The 19,206-nt window shown below is 37.8% G+C and overlaps 1 protein-coding gene across 1 annotated transcript in view; it reads left to right on the forward strand.

The window, feature by feature from the left end:
- Positions 1-1,346: 1,346 nt before the first annotated feature.
- RC3H2 (ring finger and CCCH-type domains 2) overlaps positions 1,347-19,206 on the forward strand; it is a 52,733-nt gene continuing 34,873 nt past the window's right edge. Inside the window, exons 1-4 of the mRNA XM_060100557.1 lie at positions 1,347-1,569; positions 9,663-9,960; positions 12,213-12,330; positions 14,959-15,192. Coding sequence (XP_059956540.1) covers positions 9,730-9,960; positions 12,213-12,330; positions 14,959-15,192 — 583 coding nt within the window. The 5' untranslated portion in view covers positions 1,347-1,569; positions 9,663-9,729. The remainder of the gene's footprint in view (positions 1,570-9,662; positions 9,961-12,212; positions 12,331-14,958; positions 15,193-19,206) is intronic.

Below are 19,206 nucleotides of genomic sequence, written 5' to 3' on the forward strand. Positions count from 1 at the left end.
GTATATATATATTTAAACTCATTATAGTTTATAAACTACTTTTCCATATGTCTTCTAATTTGTGGTGGGTTTACTTCCATAAACGCTTTTGTTGGACATCCGGTTTCACATTGGAAAGTGACTTGAGTTTAATTAAAATTCATGGCCATTTTCTTAACCTGTGTTTTTCAGTATCTCATCAGTAACAGAGTACATAGTATCTGCCTTTTAGGATTATTTTGATGAGCATGTGAAACAAAATAGTAAAATTAAAAATTTTATTACATAACTCAGGAACTGGCACGTAATATAGTCCACTAATGTATTTCCCTGATCCCTATTCCCAGCCTGCTTCTTCATCTATAAAAACAATAAATTCTACCTTGCAGTTTACTATGAAAAGAAATCCTTCAACAAATATTTATTGAGATATTGACGCCAGGGCTTCCCTGGTGGCGCAGTGGTTGAGAGTCTGCCTGCCAATGCAGGGGACACGGGTTCGTGCCCCAGTCTGGGAAGATCCCACATGCCGTGGAGCAACTGGGCCCGTGAGCCAAAAATTACTGAGCCTGCGCGTCTGGAGCCTGTGCTCCGCAACAGGAGAGGCCGCGATAGTGAGAGGCCCGCGTACCGCGGTGAAGAGTGGCCCCCGCTCGCCACAACTAGAGAAAGCCCTCACACAGAAACGAAGACCCAACACAGCCAAAAATAAATAAATAAATCAAAACTGTCAACAAGTAAAAATAAACACTATAAAAAAATATATATATATTAAAAAAAAAGAGAGAGATATTGACGCCAGAATTTGTGATTGAATTTTTATCCCTGCCAGCTTCTGAAGAGCCCAGAATTCTCTCTTTAACAAAGAGATAAGGCGTTAGTGCCAGGCAAACGAATTTTTTTTTTAAATAAAATAGTGAGATTGCTTGACCCCTATGTGGAGAGACTGAGGGATCCTGTCAGCATTTAATTATGGGAGGGTGAGTACAATATAATACAGATGCCTCAGATTATGCTCAATCCATACCACGCCTTCCACAGTGGGAGTCAGACACTGGCTCAAACCAGTGTCTAGGAGGCTGGCTCGAGGCGCATATGAATGTACAGGGAGTTTCCCATCAAGCCCTTCGGCTTGCCCAGGCCTCCTAACAGCACCTCCCACAGTGCTCCAGAGCTCCCTAGTCACGTGAAAGGGTGGTTCTGTAGACCCGAGGAAAACTGATGCGCAGTCCAGGGGGCGGGGGCTACTACGCTTCCCTTCCACCTCCCCTGCTCCCGGTCAGGCGTGATCTCGCGTGAGGTGGGGAGTATCTTCTCGCGAGAACTAGGTCGGGATCCCTCCAGGTCCGCCTCCTTGGTGAGGAGGAGGAGAAGGAGAAGGAGGCGGAGGCGGAGGCGGAGGGAGGAGGAAGCCCCGTCGCGGCCTCCGCCGCCGCCAACGGGGCTGTCCCTGTACCTCCCGATGGAGTTTGAGGCCGTGAAGCCGCCGCCGAGCTCTGCCCCGGCGAGACGAGGCGCCTCCGTCGCCGAGCCGCGCGGTCGCGGGGCTCCCGGGAGCGGCCCTTAGCGACCCCGCCCGGTCCCCCTCAGGTAGGGCGGGGGCGGGCACGATGCGGCTCGGGGCCAGCCTGGGTCCCAGGTCCCCGGCGGTCGGGCGGGTGACCGGTCTCAGCCCGGGGTCTGTGCGTTGTCGTCGCCGGTGCCCCGAGGGTAGGAAACCTAGGGCCGCACCTGACACCCGGATCGGGCCCGGAGTCTCGGGCCGGAGGAGGCCCCTCGCCCCGGTAGGGCTTTTTCAGTACCAAGCGCCCGGCGCTAATGGCCACCTCCGGTCGACACCGGCCGAGGGGACGCTTCTGCCTCTAAGGAACCCATGCAAGCAAAGACCAGGCTTCCCTCTCCCTTTTCTACACCAGTTAGTAAGAGTGGGGTTGGAGGATGGTCCTCGAAACCAGGTCCTCTCCTGGCTTTTCGGCTTTCTGCCCTGGGGCTTCCCGAGATCCTAAAGCAGGAATGGTGGAGGCGATCTGAGTGGTAAATAGGGACCCCGGCTAAACAATGCCCTGGGAGGGCTTAACCTCCTGGGAGGGAGAGGGACGGACCAGAGTGGTTGCACAGTGGTTGTGACGGAGCAATGGCGTTGAAACAGCCAGGGAATTCTGCTATGGTTTTCTTTCCCTCCTTCATTTTTCCTTCTTGGGGAAGCCTCTTAAGGAGACTCTTCCACCATCTTAGAAGAATGGTAGAAAGCATCTTTGTTTCTCAGAAGCAGCTCTACTTTTCTCTGTTCCTAGCTTTCAGGAAGGAAGAAGATGGGGGTAGCTGTCATTTCCATCCTTGGAATCACAGAACAGTTTAAGATACCGGCAGATAGAACCTTGACATCAAAATAGCCTCAAGTAATCACTGACATAAAGTAGATCTCATTTCATGATTCCCACTCTTTTTTTTTTTTAAATAACTACCTAGTTCTCTTTTAATTCCTACTCTCCCTTTAGCTAGGCCCCTTCTTTTTAATTCCTACTCTCCTCCCACCACCTGTGTTAGAATGACTTTGTATCCCAAATAAAGTGCTTAAGTAATCTTTTTTTCAATTTTTGTATTAGTCAGACTTTTAAGTTCCAATAGGAACTTTTGATTAACTTGAGAAAGTTAATGTTGCTACACTAAATTGATATAATTATACCCAAAAGCAAAGAAAGAAGTATTTTAGTTAGCTTTGTGCAGCCTGTTTATAGTTAAACTTAAAAATTTAGTTGTGGCTTCTCGAAACATAAAGAAGACTTCATGGATTCTTTTATCTGTCTAAAAAGCTGCACCACTGTTCTAACATAACACCCCTTTCTTATTTACTTCCACATTCAGTTCTTGAAGACATCGAGGCCATTACATCCTGTCAAAGACCATCTTTCAATATTGCCGTTTTCGTTGATTTGGGGATTGATGTTTTCCAAATTTTTAGAGTTTGGAAAATAGCTAGAAGGACAAAATGTTAAACGTACATTCCAGACATGTTTAGAAAAAGCAGATGTTATAATTCAAATTGGCGCCTATTTGAGGATCTAATTGCAGTCGTGTTCATTAGTGGATTCTTTGAGTTACTCCTGATCTGTTATTACTGTTGGGTTAACCTGACATGTAAGAAGACTTATGTTCTTTGTTCATATGTTTTCATTAATTCATTTTCTGCTTTTGTAGTTTGCTGTGTCTTCCAGTTTAAAAAATGTCAAAAAAATTCTTTTGGGAGGGAAAGCATTTTTCTTTACACGGAATTTTATATTCAGAAATAGAACTTCCACATTGTATGCAATATCAAATAATGATAAATAAACTTACAATAAGATCTTATTATAATAAGTACTTGTTTATTGTTTTGGTTGGACTGGGTTGAAGTTTCATTTTCTATTGATGGAAAAAGGAAGCATGTAGTAAAATAAAGCCAGCTGAAAATTTAAAATAATGTTTTGCACCTAGTCTCATAAATGTTAAGTTACGTCTTTATGATCGTCAGGCTTTTTAGTTTTATGAAAACCTTCCTAAGTGTAGATGTAACTTTAACCTCAGATTCTTAATAAAAATTAGTTTTGGGGCTTCCCTGGTGGCGCAGTGGTTGAGAGTCCGCCTGCCGATGCAGGGGACATGGGTTCGTGCCCTGGTCCGGGAAGATCCCACATGCCGCGGAGCGGCTGGGCCCGTGAGCCATGGCCGCTGAGCCTGCGCGTCCGGAGCCTGTACTCCGCAACGGGAGGGGCCTCAGCGGTGAGAGGCCCGCGTACCGCAAAAAAAAAAAAAAAAAAAAAAAAAAAAAAAAAAATTAGTTTTGAGTATTACTTTATAATTTTAAGCACTCTAGAGTTGCACAGTCCAACACTAGCCAGTAGCCACATGTGGCAATTGAGCACTTGAAATGAGGCTGGTGTGAATTGAGATGTGCTATAAGTGTAAAATACACACCAGATGTCAAGACTTAGTCCAAAATAAAAAAGAATTGAAAATATAATTTTTTATATTGATTACATGTTGAAATGATATTTTGGATAAATTGGGTTAACTAAATTATTAAATTAATTTCACCTTTTTTTCTTTTTCTAATGTGACTACTAGATATTTTATTTTTTCTTTATTTTTTTAATAGATCTTTATTGGAGTATAATTGCTTCACAATACTGTGTTAGTTTCTGTTGTACACCAAAGTGAATCAGCCATATGCATGCATATGTCCCCATATTCCCTCCCTCTTGAGCCTCCCTCCCAACTACTAGATATTTTAAATTACTTGTGGCTCACATTATATTTCTACTGGACAGTGCAGTTCTAGAGTACTGCTCTTCCAAGAAATAAATTATCTGAATAGAAGTAGATGCATGAAAACCAAAAATTTCCTAACAGAATGTCTTCTTATAATCAGAATAACCAAAAGGCTAAAGACTTTGATAATATGAAGGGTAAATTTATCCAGTGGCCATTATTTGATAGGCAGAAGTGAGTAATTAAGTTCTATCTCAAAAAAAGTATTTTTCAGGTAGTCATCACTAAAGTAGCAAAACTTTATTGGTTATATTAGTTAAAATAGAAAATTATCCCATTACTGTTCTAATAGAAGACATTGAAAGTTAAATCTCATACTTACTAAAAAACTGAGTTCAACCCCATAGTGGATTTTAGAAGTAAAACTTGGGTCATATATCTTTCATAACATATACTGAAGCACGTATAATAGTCTTTAACATTGTAGTTTAGTTCCTTTTTTCCAGTCCTTTTCATATGTTTGAATGCTGAGTTTTAGAACTTACAGATTATTTTCATTGGTTTTGTTTGTTAGTTTTATAGGTTAAGGTCTAAATTGTACCTATGATGCTTTAAATACAATTTTTTAAGTCCAAAACTAATTATTTTTAAGGTTTCTGAATTGAGAAGTACTGTTACAGTCCATTTCAGTAGCTTAAGTTTCTCACATGGGTGAACTAAAATGAAAACAGTGTTTTAATTAACAGACCTGAGCCCTAATGTTTACATCTTTATAAAGATAATTGTGAAATACTGTATTTTTTTATTATACAATGGTGAACGGGGCATAAACCTTACTCTGACATTTTAAAATCAAGTTTCATAGTCCTGAACTGAGTGCATAATATCATGGTGGACTAAGAAAATGAAAGTACTTAGGTGATAAGCAGTTTGCCTTTAATAAAGCAATTTCTAATTTGCATCATGTAAGAGGTGTCTATTACTCTTCCTGTTTTATGAGTTACTATGCATTACAAGGAACTTATAGCCTGAAAAATTACTTGAGTAAAAATCTGTTTAAGGGGGGCTTCCCTGGTGGCACAGTGGTTGAGAGTCCGCCTGCCGATGCAGGGGACGCGGGTTCGTGTCCCGGTCCGGGAAGATCCCACATGCCGCGGAGCAGCTGGGCCCGTGAGCCATGGCCGCTGAGCCTGCGCATCCGGAGCCTGTGCTCCGCAAGGGGAGAGGCCACAACAGTGAGAGGCCCACGTACCGCAAACAGAAACAAAAAAAACAAACAAAAAAAAAAAATCTGTTTAAGGTCTCCTGTCTAATATAGCATTTCTCACTCCTATACTTTATCTTGTTATTCTTCAATTTTAGTAACTAGTAAATAAAATGACTTAATACAAATAATTTAATTTGAATGTTCTTCTTAAGTAGTCCCTTTATATATCTAGAGGTATGGGCTTTTTAAACCATTTTATCTCAGTTTGAGACGTTTTGGGAGTATCTTTAGGATGAATACTTACTTTACTGTTAAATATAAATGTTATTAGCAATTTAAAACTTCCATAGTTTCAAGTAAGTTACTATGGCATGTATTAGTATAAACCTGCGAGTTTTACACATCAATATATATTATTAGCTTGCTATGGGTCATTTAGATGCTTTTTAAAAAATAAATTATAGAGTCAGTAGGCTATCATTTTTGATAATTATAAAAATATTTTCTAGGTAAACATTTACAAAGTGCCTTTGAAAGGAATGAAAGGTCAGTTTTGTCATCACTAATTAAACATTTCAGTGTTTCAGACAAAATTTTATTTTGTCTTTATCATAATTGAGGAATCTAGAATTTATCAACAGTGGTACTGAGGAAAAACATTTTAAAAAGTCAAACCGTTTCTTATATCTTACCAGGAAAGTTCAGTTTGTAATTTTCCTGTCAGAAAGTTAGAATCTGACACATAGCAGAAGGAGAATTTGGCAAATTTTTTTTTCTTTCAAAGGTATTTATTTGATTTCTACTAGAAATTAAATGTCTCAGCATTAATTATATTAAAACTTCTGCTGTTCTTAGACCTAGAAACACATATGAGATACTAAAACTATCAAGTGTATTCCTGAATAATTTGAAACACTTCAAAACTAGTAGGCGAAAATATGAAAGACAGCATTTTTATGTTTAGTTCAAACTGAAATGGCTTTTCTCCCCCCACTGATTAACTTTAACGTAAAGCATTTCAGGATGATCTTGGAAAACTAAATAAGGAAAGAGTATTTGCTACTAGTTTCCTATTACCCAGTGGCCCATGGTATCCTAACCCACAGAATTAGCATTTCCAAACAGGTGGCTGTTAAGAAAAAAATAGATGCAGTGTCTTATTTTGATAAATATTTTATCAGTTCAAGTTATTAACTAAATCAGGGCTCTCAGCACTAGATTTAACATGAAATTCATCCTTCCTTAAAGGTCTTTTCCTTGTATAATTTGGCAGCCTAGAAGACTAAACATTAAAAATGTTGAGTAGTTTCAAGGAGTGATGTGTTCACCTGCTCAGTGCTCATCTCTGAAGTTGGAAGCAGACTGTTTTTAAGACTGATGGCATTGACAGATGTGGAAATGTGTAAAATAAAGTAAACATAATTTGCAAGATTTGGGTAGTTTATAAATAAAGATATTAGATACTTTGCATCAGAGCTGTTTGAGGAAAAGTTTGTGTAGGTGCTTTTTACACAGCAAGTTCTGTAATTCATTTTTACCAAGGTATTTTTTAAAACCTTAGTTTTTTTTAACTTAAAAAGCACAATAAAGGCTAATAGAATTCCTCATTTGAGTGTGGGGTTGAGAATCAGTTACACACTTTTCTGTCCTGAATCTGATTACATTTTTAAACATCTAATTTCTGTGGCACTAATATATTTAGATTGGTAAACATTCTTATGAAATAAAGTATTGGCTGATAATTGCCCTAAATACCTAGATTTCTTGTTCACCAGAGAGCATCTGTCAGACTTATATAAGTTTTGAATTGGAAGATGCAGAAAATTTGTGAAGTGTAGAGTGTTCAAGTTCGGGATCTAAAGATTTTATTTTATTTTTTATATATATATTTTAAATTAATTATTTATTTATGTATTTATTTTTGGCTGCGTTGGGTCTTCGTTGCTGTGCGCAGGCTTTTCTCTGGTTGCGGCGAGTGGGGCCTACTCTTTGTTGCGGTGTGCGGGCTTCTCATTGCGGTGGCTTCTCGTTGCGGAACACAGGCTATAGTCACGCGGGCTTCAGTAGTTGTGGCTAGCGGGCTCTAGAGCGCAGGCTCAGTAGTTATGGCGCACAGGCTTAGTTGCTCCGTGGCGTGTGGGACCTTCCCAGACCAGGGCTCGAACCTGTGTCCCCTACATTGGCAGGCGGATTCTTAACCACTGCGCCACCAAGGAAGTCCCAGGATCTAAAGATTTTAAATTAGAGGTTTTTGTTTGTTTGTTTGTTTTGTTTGTGTTTTTTGAGGTACGCGGGCTTCTCACTGTTGTGGCCTCTCCCGTTGGGGAGCACAGGCTCCGGATGCGCAGGCTCAGAGGCCATGGCTCACGGGCCCAGCCACTCCGCGGCATGTGGGATCTTCCCGGACCGGGGCACGAACCCATGTCCCCTGCATCGGCAGGCAGACTCTCAACCACTGTGCCACCAGAGAAGCCCTAAATTAGAGGTTTTGATACTAAATATTTTATTAAAAATTATGGAATGTTTTAATCTTAGGAATAAGAAAAGAAAAATCACTGTCATTTTTTCCCTGTGTGCCTTTTAATCATATTCATATATAAAGATAGAAATTTAAACAGTTGACCCTTGAATAATGCTGGGGTTAATCCACATATAATTTATACTTGTCCATCTGTATCCATGGTTCCTCTGCATCTGTGGATTCAATCAGCCATACTCAGTAGTACTGTAGTATTTATTACTGAGAAATATCTGTGTATCTACCAAATGTAAAACGGATAGCTAGTGGGAAGGAGCCGCATAGCACAGGGAGATTAGCACAGGGAGATCAGCTCCGTGCTTTGTGACCACCTAGAGGGGTGGGATAGGGAGGGTAGAAGGGAGGGAGGGAGACACAAGAGGGAAGAGATACGGGGATATATGTATATGTATGTATATGTATAGCTGATTCACTTTGTTATAAAGCAGAAACTAACACACCATTGTAAAGGGATTATACTCCAATAAAGATGTTTAAAAGAAAAAGCATTATAAAAAAAAAAGAAAATTATATGTGTATAAGTGGACCTGGGCAGTTCAAGCCTGCGTTGTTGAAGGGTCAACTGTATTTTGCTGTTTTTCTGCTTAGAGTTATTAGATAAGAATATTATTTTATTCTTCAACATCTTGCTCATTGGACCTGACAGTTTTTTGATATATATATATATATATATATATATATATATATATCACTAACTGATATGTTTTGTCAAAAGTATTGTAGGGAATTACATTCAACATTCAAGATTTATATTTTCTTTTTCTTTTTTTCTTTTACTTTGGCACTGTATTTTAAGGTTAGCATCATTCTTTCATTTATGAACAAACGGCTCTATCATTAACAGTCTTCTCTCATACTTTTTCAATACCTTAGTTAGCCTCATAGTCAAGTCCTGACCAGAGATTTCCTCTTTTGTGGAACTGCCAAGGTGAACTATCCTTGACGGACTTGGTCATTCAAGTGGCAAAGCTGTTCCTTCACTCCTGACTCACTGTGATTTTGTTTGGATCAATATTTCCAGAGTTCACTAACTCTTAGGTCATATCTTACTATGCTTGGGGGTAGTAGATTTCCAAGGGAAACACTTTTTTTTTTTAATTAGCAATCCAAAATAATTTGTTTTTCTAAAAATGAAATTGTGGAAAGTTAATCTGCTTATTTGATATGGTCATTAAGAAAAATACATGAAAGCTTTGATGAGCAACTGATATAAATATGTTTAATCAGAAGGAGCACTATTAGGATATTGTTTCTGCACAAAAAATTTTCAGAAATTTAATTCAGCAAATAGATTTAAAGAAAAAGATGTTCAAAGCATATAGAATTATTCAGAATTGTTTTAGGTTTTGGGCCTCCCTGGTGGCGCAGTGGTTGAGAATCCGCCTGCCAATGCAGGGGACACGGATTCGATCCCTGTTCCAGGAAGATCCCACATGCCGCGGAGGAACTAAGCCCGTGTGCCACAACTGCTGAGCCCATGCCTAGAGCCCGTGCACCGCAGCAAGAGAAGCCACTGCAATGAGAAGCCCGCATGCAGCAATGAAGACCCAACACAGCCATAAATAAATAAATTTATTTTTTTTTAAAAAGTGTTTTAGGTTTTGAAGCTGTGATGGTTGACTTAAGCAGTTAACTCTTGAAAGGTGAATGATGAATATGTGGTTAATTCTTACTTTTGTCCATTTCCAGCTTACAAAACACTACCCAGCAAAATAATGATCTGCTAGACTGCTAACCCGAGCATCCAGCTTCCACAATGCCTGTGCAGGCAGCTCAATGGACAGAATTTCTGTCCTGTCCAATCTGCTATAATGAATTTGATGAGAATGTGCACAAACCCATCAGTTTAGGTTGTTCACACACTGTTTGCAAGACCTGCTTGAATAAACTTCACCGAAAAGCTTGTCCTTTTGATCAGACTGCCATCAACACAGACATTGATGTGCTTCCTGTCAACTTCGCACTTCTCCAGTTAGTTGGAGCCCAGGTAACCTTTCAGGATTTTACGTGTTTGGTATAAGTAATAATTATAGAACTTTGTTCATTAAGGGGTACAAAGTATGTTTAGGGATATTGGAGACATAAAAAATACTCAATATACCTGATTTTCATTATTGTATTCCACAAATGATTTTCTTTAGATAATGTTATAAATCCTTATGCAAAACTGTAAATTGCATATAGTTATATACTTTTTTGTATTCAGTGCTGTGGTCAAAAGTTATGTTTTTAAGTGATTTTGGTGGATAAGAAACATTTTTGTATAAGCATACATAAATATTTAGTCATTAGGGTGCATGAAAAGAAATGTAATCAAAGCTTTGGCCAGAAATCAACCATCTAGAACCCTTAAGTGGAGGTTTTTTGGTTTTCTTTAAAACTTCACTTGACTTTTAGGATGATATAAATGAGAAAATAGGTCTGTATAGGTATATATACATATACAAGATGTATGTATAGAAAACCAATTTCTGGAGTGTCAGTAACAAATTCAGCAGTTTCTGCTTATGCTCATATGCTATAAAAATAGCATATCTTATTTATCATTTTACTGAATCAGCAAGACCCTAGATTTATAATAATTTTCATTTAATGAGGGCCTACTTTGTGTTAGGTATGATAGTAAGCAGTCCACATCTATTATTACTAGTTCTTGTCATAGTTCTTCAGGTAGTTATTATCCCCATATTACAGGTGAGGAAGAAGATGAAATTCTGTACCTCATGTACTACATATTAAATCAAGAAAGTAAGGATTTTTCTGATTAATCACTTCTTAGAAAATTCAATGAATAAAATTATTCCATTCCTTTAGTGTCTTGATATTTGAGGTTTTCCTTTTAAAGCACATTTCTTTTCAGTGTTCATAATCCAGTTAGACACTCTGAAATCAAGATGCAACTATTTATCAATAGTGTGGCATAAATTAATTGGCAGTTTTTTCCTTAATGGTGCATAAAACAATAGTGCCTCTTGCAAACAGTGGCATCTTAGATTCAATAAAATACTGTAGATTATTTGTAATAATACTAGCTATCATTTAGCATCTGCTATAGGTCAGGTATTGTGTTTTTTCACTTATAAATGTTCTCTCAGTTGGTCCTTAAATTATCTTGCAGGTCTTTACAATGTGACTTCTATTACCTTTTCAGCCTTATCTCCTGCTCTGTCCTCACTCTTCCTGCTTAAGCCACACTGGCCTCCTAACCAATTGTCAGATGTACCAAACTTGTTCCCACCTGAGGGCTTTTTCAGTGACTGTTATTTTGCCTAAGATACTCATTCTCTCTCCTCTTTCAAGTCTATATTCAAATGTCATGATTCCCAAGGAAGCCTATCCTGACCACCTCTGTTAAAATTGCAATCCCCCTCCAACACTCTCAAATCCCCCTTATCCTTGCTGTATAATTTTTACTGACCACCTTCTATCATACTATATATTTATTTATTTAAAAAAAATTTAGTGTCTGCTTCCTCTTTACTAGAATGTAAGCTACACGAGGGCAAGATATTTTGTCTGTTTCGCTCACTGATAGATGCCTACTGCCTAAAACTGCTTGGCACGTGGTAAGCACTCCATGAATATAAATATTTGTTGAATTAAATTGAATTTTCATAATGGCACTGTGAAACAGGGATTTTCATCTTCATTTTGCAGATAGAGAGACCATGACTTGGAGCAGTTAAATAATTTACTCAAGATCATTTGTAGCAGTTGCAGAGCTGCCCAAGGTTTTACCCAAGTTTTGACCTTTCATTGAGAACAAGGGGGGACAGACATAAACAATAAATATAATAAGCAAATTATATAGGAAGCAGGTGCCAAGTGCTAAGGGGAAAAAAGTTCTTGCCTTTTTTCCTACTTTTTATTTTGAAATACTTTTTTTAATTGCAAAAAAACAGTACACAGAGAACCTGTTAACTTTCTGCAGCTTCCCTTAATGTTAACATTTTTCAAAGTTATAGCATAGTTATCATCCCCGAGGAATAACATTGATACATTGTACAGTTAACTACCTCCTTTTTTCCTCTCATTAATTCACCCAGCCCATGCTATTAAGTATGATATCCTTGGTTCTTGGAAAGCAGACTGGCTAGGTGTTTGGCTTTAATTTTACTTAAACTACCTTGATTGTCTGTGTATTAGAAGTTTATACTCACCAAGATTATTATCAAATATAAAATTAACAATTGCATGAACTGGATGAATGTATTTCTTCAGTTTTTCTTTGTTTTTTAGGTACCAGATCATCAATCAGTAAAGTTAAGTAATTTAAGTGAGAACAAACACTATGAGGTTGCAAAGAAATGTGTTGAGGATTTGGCACTCTACTTAAAACCACTAAGTGGAGGTAAAGGTAAGTTCATAAAAAAGTATTTTTATGGGTGAGTAGGACTTGGTAATACATTAATTTTGGAAGACTTGATGTTGATACCCTATTAAATAATTTTGAGTTTTGATAAATGAGTTTGCTTAAAGAGATCATGGAAATCTTTTTGATTGAGAACATTATACTGTTTTCTAGAGATAATCAATATTGTTATTAATTTAAGAATTCATCGGACATACTACATATTGAGATTTATACAATGTTTATATTCACTGATTAAACTAATGGTGCTATAGCAGAATATTAGTTTTAATGAATCCTACTAAGACAATGTCATGTATTCATTCAGTCATTTATTAAATTTTATGGAGCACTTAGAGTTAACTTACATAACTTACAGGTTAAGGTCTTCATGGAGCCCACAGTCTATTGGGGAGATAGGCATATAAGCTCAGTAAGTTAAGTGCTGAGACAGAAATGGAATTCTCTTCTGTTTATCACTGCATCCTCAGTAGCTAGCAGGTCATAGATGTAATAAAAAGTTGTTGAGTGAGTGAATTAATCAAGTATTTATTTTGTATCTGCTCTGTGCTTTCCACTGTTGGATATTTTGGACACAGTGACTTCCTTGAGAAACTTATCCTATCTACCTCATTCATTCATTGAACAGATACTTAAAGAGCATGTCCTAAGTACCAGGCACTATGTTACAAATGATAATTGCTGTGGAAAGAAAACAGTATAGTTAAATGGATCAGAAATGTCAGAGTGAGGGGAAAAGGGTGGGTTGCAATTTTAAACAAGGTGATTAGTGTAGACCTTGTTAAGATGGTAGCTTTCGAACTTGAGATGAAAAAGGTGAGGTAGTTAACCATGTAGGTTCCTGGGAAAAGACTGTTCCAGGCAGAAGAAATAACAAAGTCCCCAAGGCATGCCTAGTGTCTTCAAAGAACAAAAACAGGAGAATATACCTGGAGTAGGGTGAGTGAGGGGGAGGGCAGTATGAGATAATGAAAAGAAATGGTGAGGCCAGATGATGTACAGATTTACAGGCCATTTTAAAGACTTGAGCTTTTACTCTGAGTGAAATTGGGGAGTTACTCTAGGATTTTGAGCCAGAGGAATGACATGATATGACTAACGGTAAAAGGGTCACACTAGCTGCTCTGTTGAGAATTCAGTGTAGAAGGACAAAGGGAGAACCAGGGTATTGGTTAACAGGCTGATGGGACAAGGTTAGTGGAAGTGGAGATAGTGAGAAGTGGACAGTCTGGATGTTTTTTGAAGGTAGAATCAAGAGAATTTCCTAAATAATTGGATGTGGGTATGAAAGAAAGAGCAGGGTCAAGTATGACTCCTGAGCTTTGGGGCCTGAGCACCTGGAAAGAGAAGTTGCCATCAACTTACACAAGGAATACTGCAGGGACATCAGGTTTAGATAGGAAGATCAGGAGTTCAGTTTTGGTCATGTTGAATTTGAGATGTCAGATCTTCACTTGGATGCTGTTAGGTAACCAGTGGATATATGTTAAGGAATGAGGTATAGGAGCTGTAATTTTGGGAGTCATTGACATACAGGTAGTATTTAAAGCAATAAGACTGGATGAGATCACCTAAGTAGTGAGTATAGATGGAGAAGAAAACAAAAACTGGGTCCTAGGCCGTTTAACATTAGGAAGTCAAGAAGAAAAGATGAAATCAGCAAAGAAGACTGGAAAGGAAGAAGGAAGGAAGAAAATTAAGAGACAGGGGTGTTCTGGAAGCCAAGTAAAGAATGTTTTTAAAGGAGTTAGGAGTGATCTGTGTTGAGTGCTCTTGAAAGGTCAGATAAGATAAGGATTGAGAATTGACCATTGATTTAACAAAGAGGAGGTAATTGTTATGAGAAGAGCAGTTTTGGTCAAGAGATAGTGGCAAAAACTTGATTGGAATAGGTTTTAAAGATTGTGAAGTAAGGATTTGGAGATAGTGAATATAGACAACTCTAGAGGATTTGCTGCAAAATGGAGGAAAGAAATGGGGCAGAGCAGGTACGGGAAAAGGGATGAATAAAAGGATTTATTAATTTTCTTAAGATGTATGAAATAACAGCATGCTTGTTCTTACTGTATGCTGATGCAGATGATCAAGTAGAAAGGGAACAATTGATGACGTGGGAGAGAGGGAAGAATTGCTGGAGCAATATCTTTGAATCTGAAAAGGGAATAGGATCTAAGATTTTGTCATTAAACCGTGTTCTAAATGTCTTATATACAAAACAACAACAACAACAAAAAGCCCCAAAAACTAGAGCTGTTGTTAATCATTACATTTAAATTTTTTCATTTATTTAGCTCTAAATTTATCTTCAATACTTTTAGTGAAGATGAAGAATAGACTAAATAAACCCAAATTACTCTCTTTTGTGGGACACACATAACCTAGAGAATAGGATACCCAAATAAAATTCGAAGTAACTAAAAATTAGGCTCCAATTACCACAGAGTAGTAATAAACAGGGACAAAATATTCATTGTTAAAAAATGAAAGTACCTTATGGGGACTGATTAGGAATTGTGGCTTAATAGTTAAATACTAGATATTTTCATTAAATAGATAATGAAATTTGACTTGTCTTTTTTGATTGAAAAAAACTAGTTTCCTTTTTTCCTAAAGGTGTAGCTAGTTTGAACCAGAGTGCACTGAGCCGTCCAATGCAAAGGAAACTGGTGACACTTGTAAACTGTCAACTGGTGGAGGAAGAAGGTCGTGTAAGAGCCATACGAGCAGCCCGTTCACTTGGAGAAAGAACTGTAACGGAACTAATATTACAGCACCAGAACCCTCAGCAATTGTCTGCCAACTTATGGGCTGCTGTCAGGGCTCGAGGATGCCAGTTTCTAGGGCCAGGTAAGATAGATCACTGTCTTGCCTTTCTTGTTGGCTGTCAGAGCTGGAGGATGCCAATTTCTAGGAGTAGGTGAGAATACTCAGATTTAAACATACAAATACTGACATAATTAAAGATAAATTAGTTTTTATTCATAATTTATATGATAAACAGTGTGATAGTGTTTTAGAATAAATTTCTCATTTCTTTAAGGAAAGTGACACAGATCCAATTTTACAAATTAGAAAAGTGAGTTAGAGAGAGGCCTAATAATACACAGGTAGTAAGTAAAGAAAAGTAAACCTTTTTATGAAAGAAATTAAAAGTTCATGATTGTCTTTAAAATTGGGCAACAAGGGCTTCCCTGGTGGCGCAGTGGTTGAGAGTCCGCCTGCCGATGCAGGGGACACGGGTTCGTGCCCCGATCCCGGAAGATCCCACATGCCGCGGAGCGGCTGGGCCCGCGAGCCATGGCCGCGGAGCCTGTGTGTCCGGAGCCTGTGCTCCGCAACGGGAGAGGCCACAGCAGTGAGAGGCCCGCGTACAGCAAAAAAAAAAAAAAAAAAAAAATTGGGCAACAAATTATTAGAAAAAATAAGAATCATCAGGGGATGATTCTTTTATAGTTACCATCCTCTACATTCTGTTTAAAAAATCTTTACCTGTACCCAGGTTATGAAGTACTTTCCTGTGTTATCTCCTTGAAGCTTTATTGTTTTGCCTTTCTGATTTAGAACTATAGGCTAGGAAGAATTTATTTTTGCAAAGAAAACTTTTTTACTAAGTGGCATTGGGACCACTGGATAGACATGTGGAAAAAGATAAAATTGGATGTAATTTTTTTTTTCTTCTTCTATTTCTTTTTTTCATGGATTTTTATTAAAAATATTTTTCTAATTATTTATTTATTTATTCTTAGCTGCATTGCGTCTTTGTTGCTACACATGGGTTTTCTCTAGCTGCGGCGAGTGGGGCTGCTCTTCGTTGTGGTGTGCGGGCTTCTCATTGCAGTGGCTTCTCGTTGCAGAGCATGGGCTCTAGGCACATGGGCCTCAAGCAGTTGTGGTGCACGGGCTTAGTAGTTGTGGCTCGCAGGCTCTGGAGTGCAGGCTCAGTAGTTGTGGCGCACGGGCTTAGTTGCACTGCAGCATGTGGGATCTTCCCGGACCAGGGCTTGAACCCGTGTCCCATGCATTGGCAGGCGGGTTCTTAACCACTCTGCAACCAGGGAAGTCCCCGTGGATGTATTTCTTAATACTCCTTAGCTACATAAATTCCAAGTAGGTTAGAAATACTTATGATTAAAAAATAAATTGTATAGGTAATAAAAACAAATACATGAGTGAATTCCTTTATAACCTAGGAGTAGGAAACACTGTTTTCTTTGGCTCCACATCCAGAAGCAATAACAGAAAAGATTGGTATTTGGCTATATAATTTTTTTAATTACATCATAATAAAACATCGTAAGAAAAGTAAAAAAAAAAAAAAGAGAAACTTGGGGAAATATTTATATTATATCACATACAGAGGGCTAATATAACTAATATATAAGGTACTTATAAAAACTCAGAAGAAAAATACCAACTACCCAGTTAAAAAATTGACTAAAGATGCACAGACAGACAACTCAAGGGAAAAAGTAATGTAAATGGTCCTCAAACATATAAAAATGTGCTCAGTCTTTCTCATATTAAGAGAAATATACATTAAAATTATAGTGAAATACCATTTCTCACCTATCAGATTGGCAGAATTCAAAAGTCTGACAACTTTTGTCTCTTTTCAAGGCTGTGGGAAAACAGGTGCTTTTATCCAGTAATAGTGGGAATGCAAAGTGGTGCAAACTTGAAAGAGAGGGATTTATCAATTATCTAGCAAAATCACCTCTGCATCTACCCTTTGGCCCAAAAGTGCTCTTTCTAGGAATCTGTCCCATAAATATAGCAAAAAATGCAGAATGCATAAAGTTATAAAGCACTGTTTATAACAGTAAACATCTGGAAGCAACCTGAATGTCTATGAATAGGAGACTGGCTTAGTAAACTGGTATATATCCTTCCAGTGGACTACCATGAATCTGTTGAAAGTAATGAGGAAAATGTATATATTCTGTTGGGTGTGATTTCTAGATACATTAAGTTAAAAAATCAAGGTGCAGAATAGTGTGCATATTATAGTAAAGCACACTTTTAAATAGGGAAGGGAGAGAGAGACAACCAGTTTCTAATTATTTGTTTGTATTTTCCAAAGGAAGCAATGGTAGGAAAAATTAAAAAATAATAAACATGTAGAGTAGGGAAGAACCAAGAGAAAGCAGATGGAGACAGAAGCTAGATCTCGCTCAGTGTACGTTGATTTGTAGTTTGTACCCATGTAAATGTTTTATGTAATCATAAAACAATTCTTAGTAAATATAAGTTTTAAAATTGTAAATAAAATGAATAAAACAAAAAAACGCCTAAGAATGAAAAGCTAAAACATAAGTTGGTAGCATATTCATCAGGAATGAACTGTTTCAGGTGACTTTAGAACACAGTGTTTTTGATTTTTATATTCCTAGTGTGATATATAATAAATCCTAAATTGTATTCACTAGTCATATTGTTTATAATTCTATTGGTATTGTTATTTTGAAACTATTATACAGACACAGTAGGATAAAGCAAGTAGGTAATTATGTTAATGCCATCAGGAACCAAGGTTTTTGGCATTTAAAAAAAGAGAGATACAAGTATGAAATCAAAGAATTTATGTAAAAACCCTGCATTCTTAAATTTGAATTGGCAATATAAATACAGACTCATTTATTTTTCTTTTTCTAGAAAATGACTGTTTCCTAGCTACGTCTACTTAAAAGGCTTGGAAGCAATGAATAGCCATAGCACCCAAATTGTGGCCTTTAATAAATACCATTTCCTACCAAAAAGAAGCAGGGCTCTTTTAATAAATTTCTTATCCCAGTTCTAGGGTAGAAAAGTACAAGATGAACCTGGGAAGTCTTGTGCTAGAAAGCAAAAAAGCTATTAAAGACCATCAGAATCTTGTCAAAAGGACAGAATTTGAAAAGGCTCCCACTGGACAAAAGTGGGACAATCTGAACCTCCAAATGAATAATGACTATAATGGAGTGAAACACATAAAATGTGTAAAAATCCATGATCTTGTAATGATAGTATAGTACAGAAAAAATAAATTGGTTATCTTTGGCAGTTGCTATAGCACCAACACATTATGCTCAAAATTAGAAAAGGAGTGGGGGCTTCCCTGGTGGTGCAGTGGTTGAGAATCTGCCTGCTAATGCAGGGGACATGGGTTCGAGCTCTGGTCTGGGAGGATCCCACATGCTGCGGAGCGACTAGGCCCGTGAGCCACAACTACTGAGCCTGCACGTCTGGAGCCTGTGCTCCGCAACAAGAGAGGCCACGACAGTCAGAGGCCCGCGCACCACGATGAAGAGTGGCCCCCGCTTGCCACAACTAGAGAAAGCCCTGGCACAGAAACGAAGACCCAACACAGCAAAAATTAAAAAATTAAAAAATTAAAAAAAAAATTAGAAAAGGAGTAGAAAAACATCAAGCATGTTTTTTCTGACTTTCCTTTACAAATTGCTTTCAAGGACAGTTTCTCAGGGTTTTGAGGGTAGGTTTCTCTTTTAGCAAAATTCCAGCTAATAAATATAGAAAAACAGTGTTAAGGTTAGAAAAATCACATAAAATGAATTAATGGGTCTAGGCAAGAATTATTATTGGCTGTTAAAACCAGTAGATGAAAGGTTAATAAATGAAAAAGGCCCAAACCCACTGATCAATCTTAACATTACTAAAAGTGAGACATCTAGGTCTTAAGTATCTCCTGATGTGATACATAGAATAAGGTGTATGCTTGCCCCCCCCAAAAAAACCTAAAAGCTAAAAACTCATTCTGAATCTAATCAAGTCTCTAGTTTACATGAAATAAGGAGGATAAAGGAATATCACAAATACAAAATTAGCCAAATCGAGAATGTGGGAGTATTGTTTAGAAAAATGATT

Source organism: Mesoplodon densirostris, chromosome 6 (genome assembly GCF_025265405.1).
Source record: "Mesoplodon densirostris isolate mMesDen1 chromosome 6, mMesDen1 primary haplotype, whole genome shotgun sequence".
Taxonomy (NCBI): Eukaryota; Metazoa; Chordata; class Mammalia; order Artiodactyla; family Ziphiidae; genus Mesoplodon; species Mesoplodon densirostris.